The 14,880-nt window shown below is 43.8% G+C and overlaps 1 protein-coding gene across 13 annotated transcripts in view; it reads right to left on the minus strand.

Moving 5' to 3' along the window:
- Positions 1–14,880, minus strand: part of EFCAB6 (EF-hand calcium binding domain 6) — a 291,734-nt gene that overhangs the window by 183,069 nt on the left and 93,785 nt on the right. For all 13 annotated transcript variants that reach the window (XM_055374821.2, XM_019018760.4, XM_055374819.1 and 10 more), the window contains 2 exons: positions 11,241–11,365; positions 5,869–6,017 (listed from right to left, as the gene is read on the minus strand). In XM_055374821.2, the coding sequence (XP_055230796.1) occupies positions 5,869–6,017; positions 11,241–11,365 (274 nt within the window). The remainder of the gene's footprint in view (positions 1–5,868; positions 6,018–11,240; positions 11,366–14,880) is intronic.

The following is a 14,880-nucleotide window of genomic DNA, read 5'->3' on the forward strand; positions in this document are numbered from 1 at the left end:
GTACCAAGAGAATTGTATATAATACAGCATTTATGATATTAGCACTTGAGTGTTCACTCTGCTATGGTTTCCAGTAACCTATTCCACTGGGAATTTGGGGTGAATGCAAAAAAGAGACTCAGAAATCCCTAGGTCCCTGGCTAGAACAAGTTATAAGAACACCTCAGCCCTGGCCACCCTCTACCCCCAAAACACGCATTCTATGCACCCATCATATTCTTCATAGATATCATCACTCTGGCAAGTCTTTCTGGCTTGGGACGATTTGTTATTTATTTCTTCATTTTTTGAGACAGAGTCTTGCTCTGTCGCCCAGGCTGGGGTGCAGTGGTGCAATCTTAGCTCACTGCAACCTCTGCCTCCTGGGTTCAAGCGATTCTCCTGCCTCAGCCTCCCAAATAGCTGGGATTACAGGCGCCCACCACCATGCCCGGCTAATTTTTGCATTTTTAGTAGAGACAGGGTTTCACCTTGTTGGCCAGGCTGGTCTCGAACTCCTGACCTCAGGTGATCCGCCTGCCTTGGCCTCCCAAAATGCTGGAATTACATGCATGAACCACTGCGCCCGGCCTTATTTCTTCATTTTTAGCATCTACCACAATGTCTGATATAGAAAGGCACTCAACAAATGTTAGCTGAATGACATTGTATGCATTCATTACAATTATAATTTTGAAGACTATGAAGCCAACATGAAAAAGGTCTATAATATGCATTTCTATTTTAAAAAACACAACATAAAACTGTGATGCACTCTGATTACAAACATGTAAAGATTATATTTATATGTGAATACAAAGATGGAAGAGAATGTGGAACAATGAAAATAGTAAATTTGTTAGGTAAGGTGGATGGTGACTATCTGCTTTTAATTTTTATTATTGCTATTAAATTATTATTTGCATAATTTTGAAAATGAGATAAGAAGAAATGGCTGCATAAGTTTTAGCAAGGCAAGAAAGTAATTCCTGAAAAATGTCACCATGTGTAGACAGAACAAAAGAGCTGTTTTCTGAGCCATGGAAACATTTACTCCTAGGGCCAAACTTTGCTTTCACTATAAAAGCCACAGCATTCGTACATGGTGATTCTCTCTGGACATATAGGGAGCTGGCAAGGAAAGTGGGGTGCTGTGGGGAATGGAGCCAGCTGCTGTAGCTTCATGCTGCATTTTCCATCCCCTTCTCTCATGCCTCTCCTTTCTAGGGAACCCCCAAGGCACCTATCAATTACCCACAGTTTGACAGGACAATCTTTCCATTAGCTTCTACTCTATTTCCCCCCCCAAAAAGGTTCTCTGTCTTACCTGGACAGAAAACCAGGTAAAGAGAGTATTCCTAACCTAGATTGTGGTCTACATATACCATTTCAAATTGGAAAGAACAGGGATCCTTGGAGAAATGGCCCATGCCAGGTCCCAGGCAAGGGACGTACAAGAACAACCTGGAACGTTTGTCATACCAGAAAGCAAGGAAGCTGTCAAAGACTATCTGGTCACATCAACAGGATGTCGGAGCCAATGTGAAAATGCTCCCACTGGCCAAGATGGAACAAATTGAGTATCAATATAACAGCTGTAATGAATTGAGACACAAATATGCTTAAAGTGATGAGTTCCTAATCATTATTAAGAAAAAATCATTAAGAAAATAACACTGATTGCTCACTTTTGGAGGATGCCAGGGAACCAGCTCATTATTTTGGAAAGTAGGAAATGCAGGGAAAGAATCAAGGCTATCCTGCCTTTCTTATATTAACTGTGTCTTGTTGTTACCAAATAGTTGGAGAGGGGAAGTTGTTATTACAGAAGTCCTCCAACTAGTAAGAGAAGAAGAAATGATAGACACAGAATGTCATCATTTTATAATCTCTAATGAATGGATGGATCTGACTATGATCAACAGTGGTTGATAAGATCACGAAAAGAGAGACAGTCTATATATGTTTGCCACCACCTATGAAGTATTTTTGTCCTCCCCACTCCCCACAAAATGAACATGGGTCTGTACATCTATATCTAACTATCAATTTAGGGTAGGGAGTCAGGGGAGGGAGACAGGGAAACATGTAAAATGTCACTGTGGGTTACAAGCAGTCAAATCCAGATTGTAAGAAAGCCCCCATAACAAACAATCCAGATTACTTCTAAAATTAAGAAGTGGAGAGGAGGGCTACAGTTCTAAAAAGAATTGTGAAAAATCAACCAGTTGAAACTACAGACTTAATTTGGATCCTGATTTAAATAAATTTAAATTAGAAAACATGAGGCAAGCAGTTAGATTTGAACCTTGACTGGATATTTATTAATATGATTGATAACTCTATTAGATGTGAAAACTGTATTTTCACCTTGTTTCTAAAAAGAGTTCTTATTTTTTAGAGAGAGAGGGAAATATGCTATCTGGTATTTGTTTCAGAAATATCTGGGGTTGCTCCCTCTCCCTCTCCCTCTCCCTCTCCCTCTCCCTCTCCCTCTCCCTCTCCCTCTCCCTCTCCCTCTCCCTCTCCCTCTCCCTCTCCCTCTCCCTCTCCCTCTCCCTCTCCCCTCTCCCCTCTCCCCTCTCCCCTCTTTCCACGGTCTCCCTCTGATGCCGAGCCGAAGCTGGACGGTACTGCTGCCATCTCAGCTCACTGCAACCTCCCTGCCTGATTCTCCTGCCTCAGCCTGCCGAGTGCCTGCGATTGCAGGCGCGCACCGCCCCGCCTGACTGGTTTTCGTATTTTTTTGGTGGAGACGGGGTTTCGCTGTGTTGGCTGGGCTGGTCTCCAGCTCCTAACCGCGAGTGATCAGCCAGCCTCGGCCTCCCGAGGTGCCGGGATTGCAGACAGAGTCTGGTTAACTCAGTGCTCAATGGTGCCCAGGCTGGAGTGCAGTGGCGTGATCTTGGCCCGCTACAACCACCTCCCAGCCGCCTGCCTTGGCCTCCCAAAGTGCCGAGATTGCAGCCTCTGCCCGGCTGCCGCCCCGTCTGGGAAGTGAGGAGCGTCTCCGCCTGGCCGCCCATCGTCCGGGATGTGAGGAGCCCCTCTGCCTGGCTGCCCAGTCTGGAAAGTGAGGAGCGTCTCTGCCCGGCCGCCATCCCATCTAGGAAACGAGGAGCGCCTCTTCCCAGCCGCCATCACATCTGGGAAGTGAGGAGCCTCTCTGCCCGGCCGCCCATCGTCTGAGATGTGGGGAGCACCTCTGCCCTGCCGCCCAGTCCGGGATGTGAGGAGCGTCTCTGCCCGGCCGCCCCGTCTGAGAAGTGAGGAGACCCTCTGCCTGGCAACCGCCCCGTCTGAGAAGTGAGGAGCCCCTCCGCCCAGCAGCCACCCTGTCTGGGAAGTGAGGAGCGTCTCCGCCCGGCAGCCACCTCGTCCGGGAGGGAGGTGGGGGGGTCAGCCCCCCACCCGGCCAGCCACCCCGTCCGGGAGGGAGGTGGAGGGATCAGCCCCCCGCCCGGCCAGCCACCCTGTCCGGGAGGTGAGGGGCGCCTCTGCCCGGCCACCCCTAATGGGAAGTGAGGAGCCCCTCTGCCCGGCCAGCCGCTCCGTCCGGGAGGGAGGTGGGGGGGTCAGCCCCCCGCCCGGCCAGCCAACCCGTCCAGGAGGGAGGTGGGGGGGCCAGCCCCCCGCCCGGCGAGCCGCCCCGTCCAGAAGGGAGGTGGGGGGGTTAGCCCACCGCCCAGCCTGCCGCCCTGTCCAGGAGGGAGGTGGGGGTTCGGCCCCCCGCCTGGCCGGCCACCCGGTCCGAGAGGTGAGGGGCGCCTCTGCCCGGCCGCCCCTACTGGGAAGTGAGGAGCCCCTCTGCCCGGCCAGCCGCTCTGTCCGGGAGGGAGGTGGGGGGGTCAGCCCCCCGCCCGGCCAGCCACCCCGTCCGGAAGGGAGGTGGGGGGGTCAACCCCCCGCCTGGCCAGCGGCCCCGTCCGGGAGGTGAGGGGCACCTCTGCCCGGCCGCCCCTACTGGGAAGTGAGGAGCCCCCCCCCGCCCGGCCAGCCGCCCCGTCCGGGAGGGAGGTGGGGGGGTCAGCCCCCCGCCAAGCAAGCCGCCCCGTCCGGGAGGTGAGGGGCGCCTCTGCCCGGCCGCCCCTACTGGGAAGTGAGGAGCCCCTCAGCCCGGCCAGCCGCCCCGCCCGGGAGGGAGGTGGGGGGGTCAGCCCACCGCCCAGCCTGCCACCCTGTCCGGGAGGGAGGTGGGGGGGTCAGCCCCCCGCCCGGCCAGCCAACCCGTCCAGGAGGGAGGTGGGGGGGGGTCAGTCCCCCGCCCGGCCAGCCGCCCCGTCCGGAAGGGAGGTGGGGGGGTTAGCCCACCGCCCAGCCTGCCGCCCTGTCCGGGAGGGAGGTGGGGGTTCGGCCCCCCGCCTGGCCGGCCACCCGGTCCGAGAGGTGAGGGGCGCCTCTGCCCGGCCGCCCCTACTGGGAAGTGAGGAGCCCCTCTGCCCGGCCAGCCGCTCTGTCCGGGAGGGAGGTGGGGGGGTCAGCCCCCCGCCTGGCCAGCCACCCCGTCCGGAAGGGAGGTGGGGGGGTCAACCCCCCGCCTGGCCAGCCGCCCCGTCTGGGAGGTGAGGGGCACCTCTGCCCGGCCGCCCCTACTGGGAAGTGAGGAGCCCCTCAGCCCGGCCAGCCGCCCCGTCCGGGAGGGAGGTGGGGGGGTCAGCCCACCGCCCAGCCTGCCACCCTGTCCGGGAGGGAGGTGGGGGGTCAGCCCCCCGCCTGGCCAGCCGCCCCGTCCGGGAGGGAGGTGGGGGGGTCAGCCCACTGCCCAGCCTGCCGCCCTGTCCGGGAGGGAGGTGGGGGTTCGGCCCCCCGCCTGACCAGCCGCCCCATCCGGGAGGTGAGGGGCGCCTCTGCCCGGCCGCCCCTACTGGGAAGTGAGGAGCCCCTCTGCCCGGCCAGCCGCCCCGACCAGGAGGGAGGTGGGGGGGGGTCAGCCCCCTGCCCGGCCAGCCACCCCGTCCGGGAGGTGAGGGGCACCTCTGCCCGGCCGCCCCTACTGGGAAGTGAGGAGCCCCTCTGCCCGGCCACCACCCCGGCTTGGAGGTGTACCCAACAGCTCATTGAGAACGGGTCATGATGACAATGGCGGTTTTGTGGAATGGAAAGGGGGGAAAGGTGGGGAAAAGATTGAGAAATCGGATGGTTGCCGTGTCTGTGTAGAAAGAGGTAGACATGGGAGACTTTTCATTTTGTTCTGTACTAAGAAAAAATTCTTCTGCCTTGGGATCCTGTTGATCTGTGACCCTACCCCCAACCCTGTGCTCTCTGAAACATGTGCTGTATCCACTCAGGGTTGAATGGATTAAGGGCGGTGCAAGATGTGCTTTGTTAAACAGATGCTTGAAGGCAGCATGCTCGTTAAGAGCCATCACCACTCCCTAATCCCAAGTACCCAGGGACACAAACACTGCGGAAGGCCGCAGGGTCCTCTGCCTAGGGAAACCAGAGAACTTTGTTCACTTGCTTATCTGCTGACCTTCCCTCCACTATTGTCCTGTAACCCTACCAAATCCCCCTCTGCGAGAAACACCCAAGAATGATCAATAAAAAAAAAATAAATAAATAAAATAAATAAAACAAAAAAAAAAAAATAAAAAATAAAAAAAAAAAAAAAAAAAAAAAAAAAAAAAAGAAATATCTGGGGTTGAAGAACATGAGCAGGAATACAAATGAAATAATTGGCCAAGATTTGACCATTGTTGAAGCTGGGTAGTGGGTACATTCATGGGTACATTCATGGTTTTACTATATTATTCCCTTTACTTCTGTATATGTTTTAAATTTTCAGTAATAAAAAGTCTAAAACATTAATAAAAAATAAACGAAGCTGTGCCTTATTCTTACGGTTGACGTTTGGGGAAAAAAATGTCAAGGAAACAATGAGACTCTTACCTTTTCATTAACTGGATAAAAATTCTTCTTGGTATTTGGTATACAAAAGTGTCGAGGACAATCTTTAGATAATTAAAAGACACGTAGCCACCTTTACAGGGGTCCCCTGCACTGAGGGCCTTTTCAACCTTTTCATAGGACTTCGAAAGCTGCAATAAATTGAAATTAGAGTGTGGCGTTCATAAATATCAACTTCATGGAGCTATTCAACCATTTTATTTTTACCAAAAACCTCTTCACATTTTTCTCTCCAAAAACTGATCAAAAAGGTTACTATGGCATGTACCGAACTTCAAATGTTTAATTGATGAGCTCACTACAAAACAGTATTCCCAGTCACAGCTACTCAAGTGACAAGGCAGACACGTTTCCCAGGGAAAAACAGCACATAGAATAGCTCCACCTCAAATTTCAGAGCTAAAAATACTTGGTAGATCTGCCGGTTTGATACATCTTCCTTAATATACTTTCAAGTTTTTCCCTACTGTGAGCCCACGCTACGCTTCTCCTGATTAAATCAGGCCAATCAAACAAAAAAGCTGGTAATATTTTATTAAAAATAGAAGTAGCTTTTACAGTAAGGAAAATTATTAATATAAGGACTGCATAAACAGAATATACATTGGACATTTCTTTAATCATTCTTTTCTTTTTTTTAATGAGGAATTATAAAGAACCTGGGTGAACGAGCTTTGCTTATGGGGCTTCTAAAATGCAGTAACGTAGGTTAACTACTGATTTTTATATGACTCATAAAAATACTGTGAAGACTGGTTTTATTTCCAAGGGTTTTCCTGCTGTTTATTATTGAGTAATAACAATATTCTCCAATATCTTCAACCATCCCACTTTGTCTGAATTCAATTTTTTCCTGCTAACTGGGATAAGAAGATAAACAAAATCACCACAACTTGGTGTAAAAGGTCATTTTCTTAAAGAGCTCCTGGAACATGGAAATATATGTATAAGAAACTCGATCCACTAAAGGAATAAAAAGCAGAATCACTAAATTTTCCTTAGTGTGCATAGAAATATTGGTATCTAAAGGGAAATATCTTTAATAAAAATATTTAGAGATATAAGTTCATTAGAAAGGACCTAAGCTTCTTAGAAAATTGCATAAAATTAACCCAAAGAGCAGCTAAATTTGTCCATTTCTCTTTCAGGGAGGTGGGCTGCATCTGATACACTGCCTGGGGGAAGACTTGGAGAGAGAAGCAAGAGGCAAGAGCCTGGTGTGGAGCGGGGGCTCGGTGCAGTTACTGGATTGGTGAAACCCATTTTTAATGTCTTAATGACATATGGTTTTCCATACTTTTTTTTCTTCAGGAGAGTGTTTCTGCGATGATCAAGAGCTTTTAGAAAATGGGTAAGGTATGAAACCGAAATAGTGTCTTTGTGACAAATATAACTTTTTAGAAATTTTCATTGTTACCGTTTATATAGAAAGTACAAGCCTTTGTTTAAAAAAAATGCAAGCAATTCAGCAAAGTATAAAAAAGGAAACAAAAATACCTGGTAGTCTCACCTTCACATACCATCATATTCTTGATGGAAAAGCCAACAGTACATCCATTTTCCATCTTCATATGTTTAGTTTTTATAAATGTTTCCTTAGCCTTAAATCTAAATGAGGTCCCTGTTGTTATTCTCTCTCATAACACCCTGGTCTTTTTCATCATACCACTAAAAAAAATTGTATTGATGACTTTTTACTTGTTTAATAACTCTCTCCCTGATATAAGGTAATGTGATCTCTATACGAGCAGAGATCGTATCTGTTTTGTTCACAAATAATTACCTAGAATGAAGCACATTATTGGCATGCAGTCAGCACTCAATAAATATTTATTAAAAGTGGGTATATTTTTATCAAAAACGTTCTAAACAAAAGTTATAAAATATAAAAGGCTGTTCAACACATTAGTAAAAAGTGAAATAAAAATTATAGCTGAGATAGCATTTCATCTGCATCAGACAGGCAGAAATGTACAAGCTTAGCAGTATCAAGTGTTGGGGGCACGTGGAACAGCAGGAGTGCTCACGTGCTTCTGGTGGGAGTGTAAATCAATATGGTGGCAAGCAATAGGATACTGCCCATTGAGCCTGAGGGGCATGTTCTCTACAACCCAGCTCACAATTCCACTCCTAGGTGTAATTTCCGGAGAAACCTTGGCATCTGTGGACCAGAAGCTAAGCTTACAACCACTTATGGTGGCACTGTTTGGGTTGGCATAAAACAGGAAGCAATCCAAATGTCCATCCATAGGAGAATGTATAACTTGCAAAATATTTAGATAAGGGAAACTGTACAGCAGTGAAAATGATAACACAGCTATACTCATAATATGAGTGAATCTCATCTTGAGCACAAACAGGATGAAAAATAAATGGTTTTGCAACTATGCCAATATATGATGGGGAAAAAGAGAAAGAAGGATCAGGCAAAGACAAAGAACCCGGAATGGAAGAAGACAGAATATAAAAGAATATGAACACATCCCCTGAAAAAATTTCATGCCACAAAAAGGAACTAAATTAGAAAATCAATTAATTAAAAGAAAATCTTGAAAATGATAAAATAACTTTTTAGAAATTTTCATTGAGAAGAGAAGGAATATTTCAAAGCTAAGAAAATAGAAAATAAAAATAGCATCATTACAGGAACTAATAAATTAGACACAGCAAGAATAAGAGGCAAGGATGAGATTTAAATTAGTATTAAAGGAGTGCCGTGGAAGAATCTCAATGAAGCAGAGGAAAGGGACAAAAGAATTAAATCAACTTGAGAGAAGATGACAGCTATCAAGGAGAGGCAAAGATGATCCAATATAAGGATAACAGGGACTACTGTGGAAGGAAGGAAGGATAGAAGGAGGAAGGGAGAGAGAGGAGATGATTTTAGTACTATGACACAGTATCCATTGCTTGCCACCACATTGATTTTCCTGAAGTAAAGGAAGAACTGAATCTGTACATCACACTGTGTTCCAGGAAACTTTGTCAAAATGGTCCATGCCGAGATATAGCTTTGTTTTGCTTTGTTAATTTCAAGGATCAAGAAAAAAAAAAGCTTCAGGAATCCAGGTAAAAAAAGAAATCACCTACAAGGGGGAAAGAAATCCGGTTGACCCCAGGTTATTTTCACAGCAACATCCAATGCTGGAAGACAATGGAAAAAATATTTACAACATTAAAGGAAAAGAAAGCATGATGGACGGATTATAGCCAGCCAAGTTGCTGTTCAAATATAAAAGCAAAAGGCACATAGTTTCAAATATGAAAAAAACAAAGGGAATAAGGCACCCATGAGCCTTTCCTAAGGAAATTACTTGACAATGAAATCCAGCCAACCAAAAAATAAATCAAAATAAAGAACTCTGAGAGGGATAAACTGTGATCAGTGCTGCACTATCGTGATGCACATTAAATTCATGCAAATATAAAACAAAGTCAAAACAACAGGGGGAATTATGGCAACTGAACAGAATATAAATATTATAAACTCAGCTAAGGACAAACTATAAAGAGGATAAATGGTGAGGTGGGAGGTAGGCGTAGGAAGAAACAAGTACCCGTCACTTCGAGTTTCATAGCAGAAAGCCAGCCCATACTGTCTGAAATGGAAACATCCTTCCAAAACATAGTTTCTCCAGCTCTTAATAGCTTTTTAAATCTCTTTTCTCGCCTTAAAGTCCCTTTGGGGACCTAATATGTCTTGCGGGAAGGAAATGTTCATCCAGAGTTCTTAGTGTCTCCGCTTTCCCTTGAGGACAGTGTTGCAGGGTTAAGGGCAGGGACTGGATAAGCCTGCACTGCATAGGCTGTTTACACTCGGCCCCAGGACTTAGCTGGACTCATTTAACCTATTCATGCCTCAGTGTCCTCAGCTGGATGATAACAGTGCGCTGCTCGTGGGGTTGCTGTGAAGACTGAACAGACCACCAGCAAAGCACTGGCAACACTGCCTGGCACAGAGAACATCCCATAAAGGAGTTAAATATGATGGCGATGGTGACATTTCCTTTTCTTCTGGGAAATTCAAGGAAATTTAAATTAAATACGTTTTATTTTTAAAAAGGAGTATGATCCTCTTCTTATAAAATTATTTCTATCTATGTCTCCACCTACCCACTGATGCAGCCGTCCTTCTATACATGAATAAAGAGAGGTCCAGAATTATGTTCACCAAATGTTGCCTTTGATTCTTTCTGGGTGGTGGATTGTGAATAGTTTATTACTTTCTTCTTTGTACTTTTTAGAATTGCTTACATTTTTTGCAATGGTCATGTTTTTATGAAAACAAGAAAGTCATTAACAACAACTAGAGAAAACAAATTTAACCAAATTACCCACAAATATGACAGTGCTTTCTTCTCCAACACCCTTATCGACACTGGCTTTGTGAGTTCTTCCTGCATTGACATCCGTCTATTGAACATTTTATATTAATAATATGTAAAAGTTCTACGAATGTTGGGAATTATTCATCTGTCATTTATGTTGCACATATTGTGCCAAGTTTATCATATGTTTATACAAAGTTTTGCTGTATAAAGGATTGTTCATTTTTCTGAAGTTAAATTTTATCAGTCTTTTTCTTTAAGGCTTTTGGGCTTTACTTCATGCTTACAAGAGATTCTAAATTTCAAGATTAATAAATGTTTACCCACATTACTTACATTTAAATTGTTGACAAAGATAGAATTTATTTTTGGTAAAGAGTGGAAGGTTATAATCTTCGTTCCCCAAAATGGCTGGATAGCAAATTATCTCAATAATAATTACCAAATAAGCGTCTCTCACTACACTTTATTGAAATGCTTCACATCACAGGCTAAGTTCACATATAAAGAGTGGTTCATTAGCCAACTATCCTTTTAAATCCATTTGAATGTCCATTGCTGCACCAATGCCATATTGTCTTATTATGTCTTTATAAAATATTTTATATGTGTAGAATAAGTCCTCTATTATAATTTTTCGGAAGAAAAAATATATATCCTGATATAGGAAGAACGGGTAGTAATACTAAATCTTCCAATCCAAGAATCAGAAAAGACCTCTTCACTTATTCATGTTTTCCTTTACGTTACTCAATAATGTTGCATTATTTCTTTATATGTCTTATTAGAGTTAGTATGTGAGTAGCACAAAGGATGTACTTAAAAATTAATTTCACATCACCATCACTATTATCGATGATCAATGTATTGCTGTTATTGGGAGGTAGAGGGGGTCTCAGTATTGGAGGAGACATAGGTAGGATCGAAACAAATTTTAGAAATAATGTGTAAACCTAATAGTTTTCCATATTGTCTACTTTGCTGTGTTTACTCTGTAGGTAATTGTGGCTTAGGAAAACATCTTACTTCTAGACAAAAGTTCCTCTCAATTTCATCCAAGGAGTAGTTTCTCCAGATATCTTCAGATGATGCAGAACCTAGCAAATGCTCCTTTTTGGAATTTTTGGCTTGTTGATTCTCCAATGAGACCTCTGTTGAAACAAAATAGCTTCGGCTTATCAACATTGTCAAAGGTTAAACATTTAAATATTGTTTCATTTTAATCATTACTTGTTTGGTAAAAAAGGAAGGCTTGAATAAACCAAGAAAATGATGAACCATCTGATTAATGGTGTTGAAATAACTGGCTAAACATTTTGGAAAAAATAAAAGTAATCATCTACTCACTATCTTACTCTAGGATAAACACTAGATAGAGTGAAATGTACACTAAATAGAATAATACAACCATAAAAATAGAAGAAAATTAAGATGACTATTACATACTACATAATCTTTGTGTGAGAAAGCCTTGCCAAGGAAAACACTAAAGCCAGAATTTATTTAAATAAAGGATAAGTTTGACAACATAAATACTTGATTTTTGTTTGGTAAAAAAAAAAAGCCACAAGTTAACAGTGAAAAAATAATGAGTGGAGAAGAACTATTGTTAATATACATGAGAAATACAGGTTAATTTTCATAATATATGAGTAGCTCTTATGAATCAATAAAATAAATATAAACATCCAATAGAACAGTAGACTAAGGTTATAGACAGAGAATTCACATAAAAAGAATTTTAAACCATCCAATAAATGTATGGACTACTCAAGCTCATTGATAATTTTTAAAGTCTTATTAAAACAAGTTAACATTTTTTTCTACTGGTCAAATAGGCAAGGAGTAAAGGGAATAATAAGAACCAGTTCTGGCTTGTGTATAAAAACTTGGTACTTGAATATGCTTAAATCCTTTTCTAGAGTTTTGTACTCATGGCATAATAGGGCTACTCACCGAATTCACATGGATAAGGATATTTTCTGCACTTTTCTTTATGAGAGAAAAAAATGAAACAATCTAGATGCCCATTCATAGAAGATGAATTTTATAAATGAATGGTCCATCAAGCCTATGAAATACTACACAGACTTTAAAAACAAAGATACATGTCTAAATTAACAGATGTGGGAAACGTTCTTTGCTATATATTGTTTCATGATTTTAAAGGGGTAATTAGCATAATTTCATTTTAACACTTATTTTGTATATCTTTCTATGCATCCATCCATCCATCCATCCATCCATCCATCCATCCATGTAAGTACCAGAAACAAAATCTGAGAGGATACTACACGAAAAAGAAAAAGTGGTAGGATTCAGGTAGTAGAATTATACGGGATTGTTATTTAGTGTTTTTGTGTTTTCTGGCTTTTTTGAAACAAGCATGTATTATTTTTATAATAAAAGAGAATGAAATAAATCTAAAATATAGCCATTTTCTTTCTCAAAGTTGACTGCAAAGAATCACAAATGGTTTCCCAGATTTATTTCCTAAAATGTCTGCAAATACGCTTCAGCCAAATTAAGCACACTTAATTCAGCTGCAGTTAACAAACTGCCAGTCATCTGGAATTCTATTTCCTAGCTCCAAAAAAGAGAAAGGGGAGAAAAAAAAGATCCCTCTGGGCTATATAATAAAAGACAAAGTTGGTCTTTAGAACTTGGTCATGGCCAGGCACAGTGGCTCATGCCTGTAATCCCAGCACTTTGGGAGGCCAAGACGGGCAGATCACCTGAGGTCAGGAGTTTGAGACCAAACTGGCCAATGTGGTGAAACCCTGTCTCTACTGAAAATACAAAAATGAGCCGGTCATGGCGGCACATGCCTATAGTCCCAGCTCCTCGGGAGGCTGAGTCAGGAGAACTGCTTGAACCTGGGAGGCGGAGGTTGTAGTGAGCTGAGATCATGCCACTGCACTCTAGCCTGGTGACAGAGAGAGGCTCCACCTCAAATAACCGTAATAATAATAATAATAATATCAACAAATCTGGTCTTGGTCTGGAATTCTACAGCCACAGTGGGCTGAGCATTTGAAGCCTGGTGTCTCAGGACATTTGAGCTGCAAGGGCCCTCGCTGAAAGATGAGGAAGCTGTGTCACAGAAGCGGGACCTGAAGTGGTCTAGCACACAGAGGCCTCCAGCCCCTCTTGGACACCTCATCCTGTTCTCAGTCCACCTGTGACACTGGTGCTCTCATGGCACATTTCGGGAAGCAACATGTCTGGCTTGGAAGGGTGGAGAAGGGATTAGGGTGTGAGGCCTGCCCTGGGGAGCTCACGGCCCACAGGTCTGTGCACACACCCTGTGGCTGCTCTCACAGGCTGGCTGACAGCACTCCGTACGGTGTATTCAGTGACGCCTCTCTCACCACAATTCTACCAGCTTTCATTCTCCAGGGCAGCTTGATAATGCCTGCAACCTTCTGATTTTCTCAAAATTTCCTCTGAAGGATGATGCTACCCGATGTGAAACTGGGTGGAGAAGCAATCCAAAGCTTACAGTGTGGTTTATGTTCACTGCAGGCGAAAGGAAATCTGCTCCCCAGCATCTTTCTTCATGTGCCCAAATAGATGGTGCTTTTCATAAGCAAGATGGTGGTGCCTTATTAAGAACACAAATGGAATCAAAACAGAAGTTCGCAAAATTAATAGAACACATTGTTCCACATTTAGAAAAGTCAGAGATAAAAGGTTGCTGCAAATATATGAACTAGCGACTCTCTTATAGAGGTGAGAACAGCATCAAACCTCTAACCAGCTCTTGGTAATTTGTTCTTATATAACATATTTTCCCCCAAAAAAAATTTGCTGACTGGCTCTCCCACTTACTAGCTATGCAATGGTGTGCTTTTGTTTCCTTATTTACAAGAAGAGATAGAAAACAGTACCTTTGTCATGGAACTGCTACCTGGATTAGATGAGCTGATAGAGGTACTTGCCTGGCACTTGGTAGATACTCAACAGGTATTAGCTACGTATTGATTCACAATACTGTTTCAATGATAGGAGTCATGGAAGAGCAGTATCAATCAGAGTCTGAAAACTCAGAACTCAGATGACAGAAATCAGGAGCAAATTACAAAAAAACATTATGTCAGGTATAAAATGTTGTATTATTAACTAACAGCCACCATGAAATTTGCTAAGAGAATAGATGTTAAGTGTTCTCACCACACACTAAAAAAGGTATCCATGTGAGGTGATGGAGGTGTTAACTAATTTACTGTAATAACCATTTCACAATGTGTATGTACATCAAATCACCACATTGTACATCTTAAATACACACAATTTTAACTTGTCAGTTATACCTCAATAAAGATGAAAAAAAATCATTTCAGAAATGAAGACTAGGCCGGGTTCAAGGAAAGGAAAGGAAAGGAGACTAAGCTGGGCACAGTGGCTTACACATGTAATCCCCCAGCACTTTGAGAGACCGAGGCAGGAAGCCAGGAGTTCAAGACCAGCATGGGCGACAAAGCAGAACGTGTCTCTACAAAAGATTAAAAAAAAAAAAAATAGCCAGGCACAGTAGCATGTACTTGTGGTCCAAGCTACTCGGGAGGCTGAGGCAGGAGAACTGCTTGAGCCCAGGAGTTCAAGGCTGCAGTGAGCTATGATCATGCCATTGCGCTCCAGCCTGGGTGACAGAGCAAGACCCTGT

This window comes from Gorilla gorilla, chromosome 23 (assembly GCF_029281585.2).
Source record: "Gorilla gorilla gorilla isolate KB3781 chromosome 23, NHGRI_mGorGor1-v2.1_pri, whole genome shotgun sequence".
Lineage (NCBI taxonomy): Eukaryota > Metazoa > Chordata > Mammalia > Primates > Hominidae > Gorilla > Gorilla gorilla.